This window comes from Megalobrama amblycephala, linkage group LG11 (genome assembly GCF_018812025.1).
Source record: "Megalobrama amblycephala isolate DHTTF-2021 linkage group LG11, ASM1881202v1, whole genome shotgun sequence".
Lineage (NCBI taxonomy): Eukaryota > Metazoa > Chordata > Actinopteri > Cypriniformes > Xenocyprididae > Megalobrama > Megalobrama amblycephala.
The window spans coordinates 35,995,299-36,015,549 of record NC_063054.1 but is presented as its reverse complement, the minus strand read 5'-3'; the positions used below and the strand labels follow the sequence as shown (position 1 = coordinate 36,015,549).

At 36.7% G+C, this 20,251-nt stretch overlaps 2 protein-coding genes across 3 annotated transcripts in view; both read left to right on the top strand.

Annotated features, from left to right (window-relative positions):
* LOC125278525 (protein eva-1 homolog A) overlaps nt 1-7,443 on the top strand; it is a 38,926-nt gene extending 31,483 nt beyond the window's left edge. For both annotated transcript variants that reach the window (XM_048207772.1, XM_048207773.1), the window contains 3 exons: nt 3,158-3,298; nt 4,225-4,374; nt 6,269-7,443. In XM_048207772.1, the coding sequence (XP_048063729.1) occupies nt 3,158-3,298; nt 4,225-4,374; nt 6,269-6,645 (668 nt within the window). In that variant the 3' untranslated portion in view covers nt 6,646-7,443. The remainder of the gene's footprint in view (nt 1-3,157; nt 3,299-4,224; nt 4,375-6,268) is intronic.
* Nucleotides 7,444-10,702: 3,259 nt separating this feature from the next.
* On the top strand, nt 10,703-17,820 carry efhc1 (EF-hand domain (C-terminal) containing 1). Its single transcript, XM_048207771.1, has 10 exons — nt 10,703-10,873; nt 11,129-11,353; nt 11,666-11,953; nt 12,079-12,231; nt 12,323-12,515; nt 13,633-13,853; nt 15,335-15,475; nt 16,509-16,722; nt 16,811-16,963; nt 17,623-17,820. Exons 1-10 carry the CDS (start codon nt 10,811-10,813, stop codon nt 17,658-17,660), a joined length of 1,689 nt encoding a protein of 562 aa, XP_048063728.1. The 5' UTR covers nt 10,703-10,810; the 3' UTR covers nt 17,661-17,820.
* Nucleotides 17,821-20,251: the final 2,431 nt, after the last annotated feature.

Genomic DNA, 20,251 nt, shown 5'->3' with positions numbered 1-20,251 from the left:
TCAAAAGATGTAATATAAGTCTAAGGTGTCTCCTGAATGTGTCTGTGAAGTTTCAGCTCAAAATACCCCATAGATTTTTTTTAATTAATTTTTTTAACTGCCTATTTTGGGGCATCATTAAATATGCACCGATTCAGCGCGCGGCCCCTTTAAATCTCTTGCTCCCTGCCCTCCCGAGCTCTCGACTATAAGTGTAGTTATACAGTGCATAAACAAAGTTCACACAGCTAATATAACCCTCAAATGGTTCTTTACAAGATGTTCGTCATTCATGCTGCATGCATGCATCGATTCCTGTGAGTATAGTATTTATTTGGATGTTTACATTTGATTCTGAATGAGTTTGAGGCTATGCTCCGTGGCTAATGGCTAATGCTACACTGTTGGAGAGATTTACAAAGAATGAAGTTGTGTTTATGCATTATACAGACTGCAAGTGTTTAAAAATGAAAATAGCGACGGCTCTTGTCTCCGTGAATACAGTAATAAACGATGGTAACTTTAACCACATTTAACAGTACATTAGCAACATGCTAACGAAACATTTAGAAAGACAATTTACAAATATCACTAAAAATATCATGATATCATGGATCATGTCAGTTATTATTGCTCCATCTGCCATTTTTCGCTATTGTTCTTGCTTGCTTACCTAGTCTGATGATTCAGCTGTGCACATCCAGACGTTAATACTGGCTTGTGTAATGCCTTGAACATGAGCTGGCATATGCAAATATTGGGGGCGTACATATTAATGATCCTGACTGTTACGTAACAGTCGGTGTTATGTTGAGATTCGCCTGTTTTCCGGAGGTCTTTTAAACAAATTAGATTTATATAAGGAGGAGGAAGCAATGGAGTTTGAAACTCAACATATGTCTTTTCCATGTACTGAACTCTAATTATTCAACTATACTGAGGCAAATTCAATTTTTGATTCTAGGGCACCTTTAAACCATTTTCAGACAGGTTTCCCTAACCCTCCCCTTGTCTTCCATTGGTTTGTTAAACCCATAGCCCCTCCCCAAACTCACGCCATTGGTTGAGTCAGTGTTGCTAGGTTGTGCTGGTCAAGATACTGATGTTTTGATACCTCAGAGGTTGCTCTCTCAAAGCTCAAAGCTCACAAGAGCCGATAGCTTCGTGGTCAGCGCTCCAACATATAGCGACCCGAGTTTGATTCCTGGCTCAAGGTCCTTTCCCAATCCCGATCCCCTCTCTCCACCCTGTACTTTCCTGTCTATTCTCTGTACTGTCCTTTTCAATAAAGACAAAAAAATGCCAAATAATATATCTTGAAAAGTACCAACTTTGTCTCACGTCTTTAAAATTCTTTAGGAGAAATAAAAACGGACACAAATGAGTCAATAGCTGACATACAGTATAGAGCTATAACATTAAAGCCGAACTCAGTAAGATTTGAAGGAGGTGGGTAATTTTCGAAATTGTCTTATAAAGTCATAATATATACATTGTTTTTGAATTACCGTAAAGCATTTTGTCACTCTCGCGTGAACGTGAACACGAGGCAAGATTGTGTCGGGTCGATGCAGCTCAACTTGCAAGTGCTGTTTTCTGGCGTAGACGTGCCAGAGGGGGTTAGTGCACGCCTCAAACACACCACTACAAGTCAATTAACCATCGTAAGGACTTAGAAAACTATTTATGAAGGTAAAAAAGTAAATGCTTTAATGCATAACCCCATTTGGTCTTTGATGAGACATTTTTGAGATCGTATTGAGTCTTGGCAAATCTGAGCACATTTTGAGATTTGTTTTGAAACTCTAGACTTATATTTGAGGATTTCATTTTTATTTAAATTAGTTATTCTCATTTTGCCTTTTTTGTTAATTTTTTAAAAACTATTGATTTTTATTAATTAATTTTATATATGTTATTTTTGAAGATTTTGTACAAGCATGGTTGAAAATGAACTGATATATATGAAAACATACACACACACACACACACACACATAAATATACATAAGCTCACATGTGCCTCCAATTACCCCCAATCAGTGGACTGTAATTGCTCCAGGGGCATTACAATCATACACACACACACACACACACACACAGAATGATTATTGTGTCAGTCTTTTAGTTTGACCTCCCTCAGAGAAACTGTGTGTGTGAGTAGAATAACTCAGTCATCAGTAACTGGCACTGGTGAGTGTTTCAGCTTTCATGAGGAGATGTATGTTTCTCTGTGTGTGTGTGTGTGTGTGTGTGTGTGTGAGTCCTCAGGCTGTTTCCAGACTGTCTCTAGAGTTTAACTTAAACCTGTTTCGCTAAATTTGGTGCCATGTTTATTCAGAGAGGGTTTAAAATAAATGCTGTGTGTTACTGGAACTCTCTCTCTCTCTGTGTGTGTGTGTGTGTGTGTGTGTGTGTGTGTGTGTGTGTGTGTGTGTGTGTGTGTGTGTGTGTGTGTGTGTGTGTCTGCACAAACCAGACCTCTCTGCCTGACTGTTGCATGGCCATTGGCAGGCCGTATATGGGGTCTAAGCTGCAAAATAACTCATATAATTTAATTTATATTATTTCCATTTAATTATTTAATTATATTGTTATGTTATACATAATAATGTAAGTAATATAATAGTATGTACTTTACACTACTGTTCAAAAGGTCAGTAAAAAAGAAAAAAGAAATTCATTTTATTCAGCAAGGAGACATTATATTGAAAAAAGTGACAGAAAAGACATTTATATTTCCACAAAAAGATGATATGAACACACAGACATGAACCAGTACTTATGAGCGTAAAACATCACAAAACTCATGTGCCAAATGTAATCAAATTTCAGTGATAGGGTCACTATAACTTAAACGAATCCTTACTACACAACTGTGATTTAAGGAAGTTTATATTCCCCAGTATCTATAGGATCTTCTCTTTTAAATTAGCCAATTTGTGGTCATTTTGTCCACTCTTCCAGTTTTAGACCCCGATGACTGCCACTATATTTTCCATTTTCCATCTGCACAAAGGCAGTCTTGTATTTCTGTGTGTACCTTGGACGGACTCGTGATCGCAGCGGAGGGAATGATATCTCTAATGCATTGTGAGTGTGTGTGAGGGGGTAGAAAGGTGATTCGTGAGTAGAAATATGATTTTTGTTGAATTATTGAATTATGTGTCTCTCTTTAGTGCCAAAGAAACTCGTGCAGGAGTCGGTTTCCAGGCATCCATCGTTCCCCTCTCCCCCATCAGTGCCTCATGACCCCAACGTGGTGGGAGACAGCGCCCCTCCGGACGGGACCCCGTCTCTGACCTCTGACTCCGCACCAGGTAAGAAGCAAACCGTAATCACTGAACCTAAACACAACCTCCAGAAAATTCCAACTGGAATCGGCTTAATCACTTTTATCAGAGCAATGATGGGAAACACTGATCTGAAGTCATGAGTCAGAAACCACACACACTCTCTGTGTACAGATGCTGATAGTTGCTGTAGCTACAGCCGTGTTTTGACTGTAGAACAGAATCAGATTAAAATAAAACAGCCACAATGCATTTTCTGTGAACTGAGACTGTACAAAAACATATTTGTTTAAGAAGCTTTTAATGTCAGCTTTGTTTAGATGACTCTTTATTCAAAAAAATCCATATAATAGCCTTGAATAGCGACCAGCATGAAGCTTTAAAAAAGACGCAAAAGTATCACAATTTTACATAGGTCAAGCTCCAACAATTACAGAAAAGGTACATAAAAGTACATATAAATTAAGTCCATATGACTTGTGCACTGTGTTCTTCTGAAGTCATGCATGAATACATATTGAAATATGCTATGACAATTCATGTTGCATCAGAGTTTGTGTCAATCAGATCAGTCATGAGAACCAATGACATTTGATGTCTTTGATATTTAGACATGTATAGTGCATAAATCATATAAATGTTTTGACAGCATCCAATAGAAAAATTGTGCAAAACGTCATTTTTTGTGTTATAAAATTGAAAGTCATAATGGTCATGCCATTTTTTTCTTTAACACCATATATGCACACACACAGTGATGAGAAGCTGTTGATGAATTATTGATGTAAATCCAACTTATTCTTTTGTTTATTGCCAGACATGAAAGCTTAGGGCGTTTTAACCAACCATAGAAATATAAACTTTTTGTTTTGTAACGATCTCATTATGATGATGGTTGGTTCAGCTCAGTGAGGATAATTAAAGGCACGATGATTGTGTGCATTTGATGGCAGGGAAGTCGACGCGAGGCCGGAGTTCTGGTCCTTATTCAGAAGAGGCGGATCAGTCTGGAGAAAGTGATCCGAACCCAACCGTCTCCACCGTAATCAGACCAGCCATGGCTCTCATCAGCAGCATGCTGACGGCCTACACCTACATCACAGGTAACGACACACACATCTGCTGTGGATCTCTGAATGTAAGCACTCTATAGATTAATGCAAATATGTATTCATATATTCATTATTGAGTGGTCAGTGGGTTCTCATTCTTATGGAAATACAAATGTGTACTTGCATGTTATGTAAAAATCTTCTTATTCACTATTATTCACTTAGCAACACACAGCTATTCAAATTTTACTTAGTATTTGTGATGTACAAAGTTTGGGCTCAGTAAGATTTTTATTGTTTTTGACTCTTATGCTCACCAAGAATTATTTATTTAATCAAAAATACAGAAAAACTTTTAATATTGTAAAATATAATTACAATTTAAATGAACTGTTTTTTTATTTGAATATATGTTAAAATATGATAAAAGCTGAATTTTCAGCATCATTACTCCAGTCTTCAGTGTCACATGATCCTTCAGAAATCATTCTAATATGATGATTTGCTGCTCAAGAAACATTTCTGATTATTATCAGTGTTGAAAACGGTTGTGCTGCTTCATATTTTTTGTGGAAACCGTGATACGTTCTTTTCAGGATTCTTTGATTAATTAAAAAACGCATTTATTTTTGTAACATTGTCTTTACTATCACTTTTGGTTAATTTAATGCATTCTTGCTCAATAAAAATATTAAATTCCTTCAGAAAAATCTTACTGACCCCAAACTTTTGAACAGTACTGTGTTTCTGAATGATATTGAAATATTCAATAACAAGATATTCAATGAGAAAAACTGTAGGTTTGTACTTATCCATCAGGAATTAATAGAAACATAAATACAAAAATGGAGCCGGACCTGAATGCAAGTTTGATAAAAAAATAATAATAATATTAATAATAAAGTGCTTGGAATTACTACTTGGCATCAGTTGCTTAATATTACAAGTCAAATTGACCGTAATTGGATAGAAAACAATTTACCAAAAATCACACTATGAAAAACAAACACACAAACAGATCAGGTAGAAAGAGTAAACCGTCTCAGGTTATGACTATAACCATAGTTCCCTGAGAGAGGGAACGAGACACTGCGTACCAAAGGGGGCGCTATGGAAACGCCCCCTTCGGGACGCAGTGCGAGTTCCCTCGAAAGGGAACGTCTCAGGTTATAACTATAACCATAGTTCCCTGAGAGAGGGAACGAGACACTGCGTCCCAAAGGGGGCGTTCCCATAGCGCCCCCTTCAGGACGCAGTGCGAGTTCCCTCGAAAGGGAACTTTAAATTTCAAAAAAGTAAACATGAGAATAAACTTATTTAACAACTGTCAATAACGATTGTTTTTCACAAAATCTGAATATTATAAACAGTACTTTTAAATATTTTTTCCTGAAGCTTGGCATTTGTAACGGCAAGATCATGAGTTTGATTCCCAGTAAAATTCACATGCATGAACTTTTAATGCAGCATACATTTCTTTGAATGACAGTGTCTGCCAAATTCATAGATGTAAATTAGGGCTGCACGATATATCGCATGAGATTGTCACGCGCATTTCGTCAGTAAAGCCGGTTCCCTGATTACCGCTAAATCGCCATCACCTGCTTTCAAATGGAGCAGCATTTAATAGACAGAACCGTAGATCACTGACAAGCCACGCAATATCGCGTTCATATCGCAGATGAATCGCCTTCGATAATGAACGCGATATTGCGTGGCTTGTCAGTGAACTACGGTTCTTTATACCTTTATAGTCATTTTTTATTATACTTATTAAATTTTTATATTTTTTCAATTTCAGGAAAAACATCCTAGGTTAACCAGTATTTCCGACAACTCAAATATTTGTCAGACTGACCCGGAAAATAATAAGAGCGTTAAGAAAGTAAATGGGTCCATTTTGATTTCATATTGTCTTGAAAAGTGTTTTCTCTCTCCATCACAGAGCACCCGGAGCGATGTGCGCTGTATTTCATGTGCGGTGTGTGTGCCGGTCTGTTCCTCACGCTCTTCGCGCTGGTGGTTCAGATTTCCTGCCGTACGGACTGTAAACGGCGTCACGGCGTCGCTAAGAAGCGGCCAAGGCCCATGGACTCTGACAGCGACACCAGTGACTCTGATTCTGACTGGGATTCGAGCTCAGACGTCTCGGCCCGCCGGCACCGGCGCTTCGAGCGCACGCTCAACACCAACATCTTCACATCGGCGGAGGAGCTGGAGCGAGCGCAGCGGCTGGAAGAGAGAGAGCGGATCATACGGGAAATCTGGATGAACGGACAGCCGGACATCCCAGGAACGCGTAGCCTGAATCGCTACTATTAGAGCTCTGCCTCTGATCGGACAAATCCAGATGGGAAGCTAACAGGAGTTTCCTGGACGCTAAAGTGTTTGCCACATGTGGCATTAAACTGTGCATTTCCTTTGCAGTGGAAATAAGCTTTTGGTTGCGGCGTGCTGTATCCGTAACCTTCCGTATGCAGAGGTGAATGCTGCATTTCCACCAGTGGGATGTGGAAATATTCCTACTTGATGTCTGACATCTCACAGTTGTGAATTTACGCAAGTTGGAAGTTTCATTCTGCTGAACTTCCAAGTAGGAAGTTGGACATTCCAATTTTTAGCGTTGAATGGAACGCAGCATGCGGCTGAAGCTAAGGCTCATGGGAGATGTAGTTCATTTGAAACTGGCTCTAGGAGTCTATAGGCAGCTCTGAGAGGTGTGATAAGCTCTAAGCACTGTGATTGGTCCTTCACTCTGCCTGTCAAACAGTGAGGACCGCCGTCTGTAGGGAGAGGTGTCGCCAAATTAAGTGCCTTCCAGTTTGATCTGACAAAATACACATATACAGTAGGGCTAAAACATGTTTGGACACTTACAAATATCTGAATGTCATTGCATTAGCAAACAAATATAACAAACCATGCTGCATTTGCAACCAAATGATGCTCGAGCTTCACTTTCCTGCATCATTGATTTCGCTGTGTCACAATGCATTTTTCGGTAACACTTTAAAATAAGGCTCCATTAGTTAACATGAACTAACAATGAAATATATTTTAAAGCATTTATTAATCTCAGTTAATGTTAATTTCGACATTTACTAATACATTATTATAAAAATTTTAAAGGGATCATATAATGCCATTTTTAAAAGATGTAATATAAGTCTCTGGTGTCCCCAGAGTGTGTCTGTGAAGTTTTAGCTCAAAATACCCCACAGATCATTTTTTTTATAGCATGTTAAATTTGTCACTTTTTAAAGGGTGAGCAAAAACGCTTGTTTTTTGTGTGTCCCTTTAAATGCAAATGAGTTGCTGCTCCTAAGAAGAGGGCGGGGTTTCAAGAGCTCATGTTAGCACATAGTGTTAGCAGTGCCGATTACCTCACGCAGACTCACTGAAAATGTCAGAAACTGTTCAGCCTTTTATGTTCAAACCGAAGTCGGACAATGATGGAGAGACTCAAGAAGAAGTGACAACATGTAGAATGCAACAGGACGTTTCTGAACGGTTAGTTTCTTAATTTATGTATCTGATGGGGGGTATCTTAAAGTGATTGATTAGCATATTCTGTCATGATAATCTATAAATCGCTCATGTGGGAACTGTTGTAAGATCCTACAGAGCCAGAGAATATATGCTGCATGAAGATAGAACAGGTATAGTTTAGTTAAATTACGGTTATAACTTACATTGGCATCTTGCTTTTATGCATTGCCTTTGTGTTACATACTGTAATGCAGTAACATGGCCTCACCCCCTTTGTAGTGTGTTCTCGGGGGCGGGGTTTATGTAAATTTTAGGGTTAGTGATGTCCCTAACCCAGGAAGAAACATGTTGTAGTCCCTACCAGCCGTTTGTTGTAGTCCTTAAAAAGCGATTTCTGTAAAAGAACTTTGAGCGTCGTAACTTTGCAGATGTTGTTTGTGCTCAAACAGCAACATTACACACTAACTAAAGTTAAAAAAGTGAAATCATAATCAACCACCCCTTTAATGAAAATTTAATGGGAAAAACGTATTAAAATCTGTTAATATTCTTTAATGCACCCAAGCTAATATGAAATTACAATGAACAGTTTTTTTTAAATTAACTAACGTTAAAAAAGATTAATAAATACTGTAAAAATGTATTGCACATTGTTAGTTAATTTTAGTGCATGGGACGTTATTGTAAAGTGTTACCCATATTTCATTTTTATCACTAGATAATTAAATTATTTATCAATTTTTTTGTTTTGCTTAAAGTCTGCTTATGCTGTCATTCTTTAAAATAAGTGCAGCTTGAAATTTCACTATCAAATGCAATGACATTTGTACATTTTTAAGGGTGACTTAAGTGTCCAAATATTCTTGTGTGTGTGTGTATGTATATATATATATATATATATATATATATATATACACACACACACACACACACATATAGACATCTCAGCCTTAATGAAATCTATTTTATATTTAAAAAGTTTTTGATACCACTATTTTTTTTGAATGAATTATTTTTATACTGATTGCTCAGGGATGCAATCCAAGTGTTCTGTGTATAATCTTCTATTCTTAAAGGGGATGAGAGACATTGAAATGTTCCTGCATAGATGCACCCGTAGCCTCAAAGAGGTTCTTATAGGAACGTGATGCACATCAGCGTCATGCCTTAAACACAGAACGCATCTCCAAACACAGTTAATCACTCAATGACCTTCTGTGTGTTACAGCTGTGGTTAATGTGTTTCTGTTACATGTCATGAGGGCTCAGAATTAATGCTGATGTTACTAAACCATAAATAACGTGCTTCTTAAAAATAAAGGTTTTCTAAAGAGCTAAAAAGTACTACAGGTAAAATAGACTACCATTTCCCTTTCCTTTACTTAAAATGTATTGCGTTGTGACTTTGAAATGTTTAAAATATGTAAATTAGGCAACATCCCTCTGGTGCTCTTCGCGTGGCGGTTAAAAATGACCTATTATTTTTTATTTCAATGAAATTAATGTACTATATTTCAGTTTGATAATGTCTTTTTGTTTAATATTTTGTATTTTTAGAGGATTTTATGTTACTAAATTATATTTATGGAATAGTTATGATCCATTTATTATCTGTTAATCGCTTTTTGAGCAAAGACCTGAAAATGACATTTTTAAGTTTGGTAGTTTGGTCTCTTTTTAAAGAAAAAAAAGTGCTGAAAGTGAAAAAAGTTTTAAAAAGTGAACTTAAAAAATAATTTTACGTTTATTATGAAAAAATACTAAATATAAAAATACTATTTTTAATTTTTATATGAAATTTATATTTTCAAAAACACGTTTTACTGTAAAACTGAGAAAAAATCAAAGTCATAAATCTAAACAAGTTGTGTTCCAAATTTGTGCTTGACATCTCAAAAAATGAGCTTTCAGTAAGATTTTGTTTGTGCGCAGTACCAAACATTTCCACTAGATGAAATTCGTTTCCCATTCGTTTCCAATGCACTCATTTTTTACCGCAAACAGTACATGTGTCACTATTTTTTTCAGGGCCATTTAACCCTTTTTGTAATCATTTCCATGATTTTTTGGTTTTTCACATAGCAAGTACCAAAACCTTTACCAAGTTTCATATAATTCTGATGAAGTAAAAATTTCTAAAATAAACAACAATAATAATAAAAAGACCACCAGAGGTTAATATGCTCAGAAACGGAATATTATATCAAAAGTAATTTGCGCCCCACAGAAAATGTCAAAAGGAAATGAAATAAAAAATATAAAATATTTAATAAGACATTTAATTGAATTTTTAAGATAAAATGGCTCATAAAGAATTAGGGATCTCTATTATTAAAACCAATACAAAGATCTTAACTAATGTGTATGTAATAGACAAAGCAGATATAAGTCATAAAAGTTTGGTAAAGCCTGTAGTCTCACTGAAACCTTTATTTTTAAGAGCACATGCCCACACAGCCATCATTTTATACGTAATATGTAAGGTTTTTATTCTCTTGTCACTCAAACCAGGCCAAAACATGAAGTGACTCAACATTTGTATGCATGTGGATTGTTTGTTTGCACCTGAGCTCTTAAATCTTGTAAAGCAGCAGGATGCTTGTGTAATCCATCACACACTTGTTTGTTTACTGCTGGTGTTTTATTTTCCAGTAATATTTCAGCATGGCTTTTATAGGAATATGAGCTCATGGACAGAGCAGGACCTGTGGGAGGTTTTGTTTTGATTGTAATGGAGCATTAAATAAACTGCATTGAATAAACTGAACTTATAGCGCCACCTGTTGGTGAATGATTCACAAGACCATTAGGTCTAAACGTCTTGCATAAAGGGAATTGTTTACATCACCATGACAACCGCCAGTGTTTGTGGTCTCCATGGAGTCCATTATAAACAAACCTCCTCAGGGAAGAGCAGCAGTTCCCACAGGAGAACAACTTATATTTAACTTAATTTGTTTACTTGGCTTTTACTCCATTTTAATATAGATTAGCCATAATGTCTATAAATACAAGGCATGGGCTTCCTTTCCTGCCAGGAAACACTTTTCGTGATTTAACGGTGAGAAACTTTGACCTTTTGACCCATTTAACTTTGCTATCTTCTTGTTAAATTTAGTTGGTTTCTTTTGTAAAATCTAATTCTGCATTTTAAAATCTTTATAAATGTTCTTAAATGCAAATTTTAAACAAATTTTGCTGCAAATTAACAAATTATTTATTCTTTTTTCCAAGGAACATTATGTGAGTCTATTTATCATATATGCTGATATTATATTGTTATGCATTTACCCATTATTTCTGTGCTGTTATTCAGAGATCCGCTTTCCACAGAGCTCAGACTCTTGATTTTAAGAACGGTTACGCTCTGCCCCGGCGGCCCGCGGTCGGTATTGGACAAGAGCCGCTGGAGTCGCTGAACATCAGTCACAGCGAGAGGAACCAGCTGATCAGTGACATCCCGAATCTGACCTACGGTACAGACACACACCGACACCCGCCGCTCCAACACATCCCTGCACACGCTGCTTATGACAAGAAGGTGAAGAGTATCTATCTATCTATCTATCTATCTATCTATCTATCTATCTATCTATCTATCTATCTATCTACCTGTCTGTCTGTCTGTCTGTTTATCTATCTATCTACCTGTCTGTCTATCTGTCCGTCCGTCTATCTATCTATCTATCTATCTATCTATCTATCTATCTATCTATCTATCTATCTATCTATCTATCTATCTATCTGTCCGTCTGTTTATCTATCTATCTATCTATCTATCTATCTATCTATCTATCTATCTATCTACCATTGAAACAGAACCAATCTCTCACCTTTACCCTTTGACTTCCAGGTGCTGCGTTTCTATGGTTACTTCCGACAGGAAGTGTTGCACTCTCCAGATGAGCACTTCCGCATTCGTCCGGTGGTGATTTATTATCACTTGGAGGATGACAGCATGTGTGTGACCGAGCCACCGGTGGAAAACTCAGGAATTCCACAGGGAAAACTGATCAAACGTCAGAGGCTGACCAAAAACCAGCGCGGAGAGCTTTACCACTGGAAAGACCTCAATGTTGGGATGGACTTGAGTTTGTTTGGAACGGTCTACAGGATAACACAGTGCGATGGCTTTACACAGGTACACACACACACGGACTCTGTAGACTGCTGCTTCTGATGGGTTTGGTTTGACTGTGTGTGTGTGTGTGTGTGTGTGTGTGTGTGTGTGTGTGTGTGTGTGTGTGTGTGTGTGTGTGTGTGCAGGACTTCATGGAGAGTCAGGGAATAGTACTAAATGAGTCGGAGTCCATTCCCAGTGACCCGTACACCATCCGCCGCATTCAGACACAACAAACTCACATCATACCCTACGACCACAATCATCAGCTGGAGCGGTTCCTCGCCTTGGATCGACAGGTAAACACACACACTCAGTCCTGTATGTTCACCCACACATGAATTAATTCTCTCACTCATCATTTCTCTGCTGTCTCGTGTGTATTTCAAGGTGCTGCGTTTCTTTGCGCTTTGGGACGACTCGGACTATCTCTACGGTGAGAAACGGCCCGTAACGCTGTATTACTATCTTGTAGATGATTCTGTTGAGATTTGTGAACATCACGAGGCCAACAGCGGCCGGGACCCGTTCCCAGTGCTGCTCCGCAGACAGAGGGTTCCCAAACACATCAAACCAACCTGCGGTGAGACCATAAACACACACTAGTCAAACAGCTTTACAGAAAATCATGATGTTAATGTTTATAATATCTCAATATCTTTATGCCTTATGGTTGCATTTAGAAGATCTGTATGTGAATAAAGTTGGACATACTTACTACATTACATTAAAGGATTAGTTCACTTCAGAATTCAAATTTCATGATAATTTCATCACCCTCATGTCATCCAAGAAGTTTCTGTCTGTTTTCAGTCGAAAAGAAATGAAGGTTTTTGATGAAAACATTCCAGGATTTTTCTCCATATAGTGGACTTCACTGGGGTTCAATGGGTTGAAGGTCCAAATGTCAGTTTCAGTGCAGCTTCAAAGAGCTCTACATGATCCCAGACGAGGAATAAGGGTCTTATCTAGAGAAACGATCAGTCATTATCTTAAAAAAAAAAAAAAAATTATATACTTTTTAACCACAAATGCTCATCTTGCACTGCGTTGCGATGCATATTATATTGCGATGCACATTACATAATCATGTTGGAAAGGTCATGCGTGACGTAGGCGGAAGTACCGATCCAGTGTCTACAAAGCGAACGTGCAAAGACGAAGTCAAACAACGATGTCAGACGATTTTGAAGGTTTTCGCCCTACTGCAGTACTTCCGCCTACATCACGTGTGACCTTTCCAACGTGATTATGTGTGTTGCACCGCAGAGCAGTGCAAGATGAGCATTTGTGGTTAAAAAGTATATAATTTTTTTTTTTTTTTTAAGATAATGACTGATCGTTTCTCTAGATAAGACCCTTATTCCTCGTCTGGGATCATGTAGAGCTCTTTGAAGCTGCACTGAAACAGCAATTTGGACCTTCAACCCGTTGAACCCCAGTGAAGTCCAATATATGGAGAAAAATCCTGGAATATTTTCTTTATTTCTTTTCAACTAAAGAAAGAAAGACATAAACGTCTTGGATGACATGGAGGTGAGTAAATTATCAGGAAATTTTAATTCTGAAGTGAACTAATCCTCTAAGAGAGCAGAACTAATTTTAACACATTGCTTCAGTTTTGTTGCTTTTTGTGTTTATAGAAGTTTGGACACAATAAATGATTGAATTCTTAAACTTTTCTCTCTTTCTCGACTCAGAGCCGTTCCCCAGCAGCGTTCTGGAAGTTTCCCCTCATGACGTGAAGGAGTATTTCTCTCCTCAAGACTTCAGGGTCGGTGAGGAGGTCACGCTGATGGGGAGGCGCTTCCTTCTGTATGACTGTGACAACTTCACCCGGAAATACTTTGAACAGAATCACCCCGACATCTTGCTCAAACCGTTTACTGTTGACACTAGAACACCACAAGACATCAAGAGGGTCAGATACATACTCTTGATTGGGCTAATCTCATCTTTATTGAAAGTTAAATGATATTTAGTATGGAAATGGTATGCCACTTTCCACAAATAGGGTACACAGTTGTCTATTCTGACAATAGATGATAGATGAATGAAGCATCACGCACCATTCAGAGTCAGCTATGATTCATGTATTATTCCACTCATCTTTTCAATGAATGATATATTATCGAATCGGTCTGCATCAAAATGTTTTCTTACCCAGCAGTCACATAATATTAAATTAAAGGTGCCGTAGAATGTCTTTTTAAAAGATGTAATATAAGTCTAAAGTGTCCCCTGAATGTGTCTGTGAAGTTTCAGCTCAAAATACCCCATAGATTTTTTTTATTCATTTTTTTAACTGCCTATTTTGGGGCATCATTAAATATGCGCCGATTCAGGCTGTGGCCCCTTTAAATCTCATGCTCCCCTCCCCCGGAGCTCGCGCTTGCCTTAACCAGCATAAACAAATTTCACACAGCTAATATAACCCTCAAAATGGATCTTTACAAAGTGTTCGTCATGCATCATGTCTAATCGCGTAAGTATGGTATTTATTTGGATGTTTACATTTGATTCTGAATGAGTTTGATAGTGCTCCGTGGCTAAAGCTAACATTACACACTGTTGGAGAGATTTATAAAGAATGAAGTTTATGAATTATACAGACTGCAAGTGTTTAAAAATGAAAATAGCGACGGCTCTTGTCTCCGTGAATACAGTAAGAAACGATGGTAACTTTAACCACATTTAACAGTACATTAGCAACATGCTAACGAAACATTTAGAAAGACAATTTACAAATATCACTAAAAATATCATTGCTTGCTTACGTAGTCTGATGATTCAGCTGTGCACAGATCCAGACGTTAATACTGCCTGCCCTTGTGTAATGCCTTGAACATGAGCTGGCATATGCAAATATTGGGGGCGTACATATTAATGATCCCGACTGTTACGTAACAGTCGGTGTTATGTTGAGATTCGCCTGTTCTTCGGAGGTCTTTTAAACAAATGAGATTTATATAAGAAGGAGGAAACAATGGAGTTTGAGACTCACTGTATGTCATTTCCATGTAATGAACTCTTGTTATTCAACTATGCCAATATAAATTCAATTTTTAATTCTAGGGCACCTTTAACACATACAAATTTTATTATTTAATGTTACAGTTAATTTTTAGAATATAACAAAATGTTCCAAATGTTGTAAAAATTACAAACCTTATATATATAAAAAATAATATTTTTTTATGTTAATAACATAAAAAGAAACAAAAATGCCTATTTTGTACCCTATTCATGGAAAATTGCCATTTCTATCCAGACTGTTTGTGAGGTAAATGATGTGCTTCATTTTCCTTTCATCCATCTGTTCATCAGTATATTCTGTGCGCATGTTTTCTGAACGCCTGCATGAGTTTTATTGCAGTGATGACGTGTCATGTTGTCACGCAGGTAATTCCTCCATATAACGGCTTCGGTTCTCTGGAGGACTCGTTACAGAACTGTCTGTCTCTGATTCCTGAACCGCCCAAGAAAGACGTGATCAAACTGCTGGAGAACGACCACAAAGTCCTGCGTTATGCCGCACGGCTGGTGAGAATACACCTCATTTGCATAATATCCAGATCCTTCAGAAATCAATGTAATATGATGATTTATTATCAATGTTGGAAACAGTTGTGCTGCTTAATATTATTTTATAACCTGTGATAATTTTTCAGGATTCTTTGATTATTAAAAAGTAAAAAAAAAAATATCAGCATTTATTTAAAATAGAAATATTTTGTAACAACATACACTACCGTTCAAAAGTTTGGGATCAGTAATTTTTTTTGTTTCTTTTTTTTTTTTTGATAGAAATTGATACTTTTTTTCAACAGGGATGTGTTAAATTGATAAAAAGTGATAGTAAAGATTTATATTGTTAGAAAAGATTTATATTTTGAATAAATGCTGTTCTTTTTAACCATTTATTCATCAATGAATCCTGAAAAAAGTATCACAGGTTCCAAAAAATATTAAGCTACACAACTGTTTTCAACATTGATAATAACTGAGCATCAAATCATCATAATAGAATGATTTCTGAAGGATCATGTGACACTGAAGACTGGAGTAATGATGCTGAAAATTCAGCTTTGATCACAGAAATAAATTATATTTTAAAGTATATTAAAATAGAAAACCATAATTTTAAATTGTAATAATATTTCACAATATTATTGTTTTTTCTGTATTTATTATTAAATAAATCCAGCCTTAATTAGAGACTTTGTTCAGAAACATTAAAAATAGTAATGTTTCCAAACTTTTGACTGGTAGTGTACAAGTAAAATGATCAAATAGGCCTAAATCTTAAATCAATATTTCATGTCCACATATTTATTTATTTATTAAGTAGCTTTCACCTGCATCGAGTCCTGTTCATCATGTCAAGGTTTATTTTATGCGAAAAAGGTCAAGGTACGCACATCCAAATTGTCTTGGACAGGTGCAAGATCAAAAAAATATATTAAATAATACAAAAAAGATCTGCAGACTGTTATTCTCCCTTTATTTCGAAAAATTACTTTACGACAATGACTGTACATTATTCCTTACATATCAATGTTATCATCCTCCATAGGATTCCCAGAATCCCCTGGATGAGGGACGGCGCTTCATTCTGTCTTGCTATCTGTCTGATGACATGATCTGCATCTTTGAGAAATCCACACGTAATTCCGGCATCATTGGAGGAAAATTCCTAGAGAAGACTCGTGTCCCGAAACCAGGAAGCACAGTGGAAAACCCAGAATATTACGGACCGGCAGACTTCTCTATTGGAGCTACTGTGGAAGGTGTTGATCAGAGACATGACTTCCTGGGAATCATCACACTTTTTTTTCTTTCTTCATATGCTGTTGTTCTTTCTGCTCTCCTCTGCAGTGTTTGGCCATCGGTTTGTCCTGACGGATGCTGATCGCTACGTGTTAAGTTATCTGGAGTCACTGCCCCATCACGTCCCTGAACACACACTGTCTTCACTGAGACAGAAGTTTGCGGTCAGTCAGACCTCAGACCAGACCGAGCAGCATGAAGGTAAAATGTGTGTTTGCTTGTGGTTTTGCAACTACAGGCTTTCGGTTACATATTTAAGATCTTCAGCCAAGATCCTGTGAAGAGGAAATGCAGTATTCATGATTAACCCTTAAAGGATTAGCTCACTTTCAAAAAAAAATGTTCCTGATAATTTACTCACCCCCCATGTCATCCAAGATGTTCATGTCTTTCTTTCTTCAGTTGAAAAGAAATGAAGGTTTTTGATGAAAACATTCCAGGATTATTCTCCTTATAGTGGACTTCAATGGGCACCAAACGGTTGAAGGTCAAAATTACAGTTTCAGTGCAGCTTCAAAGGGCTTTAAACGATACCAGACAAGGAATAAGAGTATTATCTAGCGAAACGATTGGTCATTTTCGAACAAAATGTAAATGTATATGCTTTACAATTTTTTTGAAGCTGCACTGAAACTGTCATTTTGACCTTCAACCATTTGGTGCCCATTGAAGTCCACTATAAGGAGAATAATCCTGGAATGTTTTCATCAAAAACCTTAATTTCTTTTCGACTGATGAAAGACATGGACATCTTGGATGACATGAGGGTGAGTAAATTATCAGGAAAATTTTATTTGAAAGTGGACTAATCCTTTAATGGCAGTTTCACTTGAAATCTCTTTGAATGTTTTTCTTCACAGCTGAGACTGATGGAGCTCCAGTCCTCCTTCAGAGCTGAAATCTGTCCAGTGTAATGCTACCAGTCCTCAACAAGATACCAACAGATGTCCTCTGTAAACATTTGTTATATGTTTGTGCCTTTGGATGTTGTGATTTTCCATGTCTTTTGATGTAAATGTGCAATAAAGACAAAACAAAACAAGCATCTTTAAAATGAATTGGTGTTATTGAGGCTCATTTATGTAACATTTGCCTGTATTTCATAAAACCTGTCCATGTCCTATTTCATCACAAAACTGAAGAAAATAAACTTTTACTTCTGGGCTGGTTTCATGAAAGTCTTAAGAAAAAAGTTCCTAAATTTGTAAGACTGATCCTGCAATTATGGAAAAATAAAGTACTCTAATATTTTCTTTAAAACGTATTTTGTTTTACTTAATAAAAATATAGGCTTAGATGTCTGATTATATCATATATTATGCTACACAAGGATGCCTTGTTAAATTCAAATTCAAAAATTGCACCGGAGAGAAGACGTGTCACTCGTATTGTTTTGAATGGGAGAAAGTGTAACGCGCAATATGGCGGAATAAGTCCCGCCTTCTAAATAAGAGCCAATCGCTGACTGGTAAAGTCACACATAACTTCAGCGGCCGTTAGAATCACCGGTTTCTATAGAAACAGTCGGACGCGCGCCTCCGAAGAGACGCGCATTTAGGTCTGCGCATGCGCATTAGCTTGATCCAGCCTGAAAAATACAGTTTTTTGTCATGATTCGAGTGTTTAGAAACTAAATTTATGAGCCGGTTGTTGTTAGATTTCATTGGTGATTTCAAATATGAAATTTAATCGTAAGGTTGGCGAACAGTTTTGGAGAATTTGATGTTTCCCCATTCAAAGAGATTGCATGATGCCCAGGATGCCCGACAGGCGTTTCAAAGATGGCCGCCGATTGAAATGAAGGGACTTTGGTAGTAGTAGGCTAGTTACTTTATTATCCCCTTGGGGAAATTTTGTTCCAATGGGTTTCAACATGCGTTTTCACAAAAGACAATACAACATACATTTAACAACAACAACAACAAACAATCTTTCATTTAAACACTTCACAGCCTGTGGTATAAAGGACTTTCCCCCCGTTTTTAAGAAACACTGGCATCCTGAATCTTCGTCCTGAAGGTAAAATCTCAAACTCATTATACAGTGGATGCCTGTAATCAGATTTTCATAGCTTTACTACGGCATCTAGTCTGATAAATTTGTTCTAGGCCTATCATAGAGATACAAAGTCATTTACTTGCAGTGCCTAAGACTTTCCTGAGCGAACTCTTGTTCTACCGTTTCCAAACCAGCAATACAAAAGGTCAGTATACTTTCAATAAAAGAATTATAAAACACTTTTAACAGTGGAAGGCTCACATTAATCTTACTAAGGAAGTATAGTCTTTGCTGACCCTTTTTGTTCACAGCGTCAGTCCATTTGCCCCACCTTCATTTGTGATCTAAAACAACTCTGAGGTATTTATAGTCTTCAACTCTCTGAATCTGCTCCCCTTTAATAGTGCTCACACTCCTGGAGGACTCTTCTAAAACCAATATACATTTCTTTAGTTTTTAAAACATTTAACTTAAGATTGATGCATCACACCAAGAAATAAATTCATTTAAAAAGGGTTCATGTCTGTCCTCATCCCCTTTAAGGAGACTAACCAATGCAGTACCATCTGCAAATTTGATTAAATGTCTCCCTTGACAAATGCTCCTGCAACTGTTTGTATAAAAAATAAACAATAGGGATGAGAGGACACAACCTTGTGGAGAACCAACATTCGTAATTTGTTTTTCAGGCAATGAGGTACCCACACACACACGTTGAACTCTATTACTTAAAAAAAAATCATGTAACCACAAAATTAGTCCTCCATCTAGAGAGAAATCTAGATAGTCTTTCAGGCAATACAGATTGTGTTATTTAAGGCAGAAAGAGAATTTTTACATGATTTCTGGAACCCTCAATATCTGAATAAACAATATTCAACAGTAGGGATGTGCAACGATAAATCGCGATTAATCGTTTGCAAAATAAAAGTCTGTGTTTACGTAATATATGTGTGTGTGTGTTCTGTGTATAATAATTATGTATATATAAATACAGACACATATTCAGAAGAGGATTAGGGCCATAAGCAATAATAAAAAAATAAAACCAATTCGAGATTAAAGTTGTTAAATTTCGAGAAAAAAATCGTTAAATTTCGAGAAAAAAGTCGCAATAAAATGTTGAGAATAAACTCGTTAAATTACGAGAAAAAACTTGTTAGATTATGAGAACAAATTCGTTAAACTATGAGAAAAAAGTCGTTAGATTATGAGAACAAATTCGTTAAATTATGAGAAAAAAGTCGTTAAATTTCGAGAAAAAAAGTCGAGATAAAATGTTGAGAATAAAGTCATTAAATTACGAGAAAAAAGTCATTAGATTATGAGAACAAATTCGTTAAACTATGAGAAAAAAGTCGTTAGATTATGAGAACAAATTTGTTAAATTATGTGAAAAAAATTAAATTTCAAGAAAAAAGTCGAGATAAAATGTTGAGAATAAACTCATTAAATTACGAGAAAAAAGCTGTTAGATTATGAGAACAAATT

Coding starts and splice junctions, on each gene's coding strand:
- efhc1 (XM_048207771.1), top strand. CDS start 10,811: ATGTCTATAAATACAAGGCATGGGCTTCCTTTCCTGCCAGGAAACACT. Junction 10,874..11,128: donor ACACTTTTCGTGATTTAACG/GTGAGAAACTTT, acceptor GCTGTTATTCAG/AGATCCGCTTTCCACAGAGC. Junction 16,964..17,622: donor CCAGACCGAGCAGCATGAAG/GTAAAATGTGTG, acceptor TTTTCTTCACAG/CTGAGACTGATGGAGCTCCA.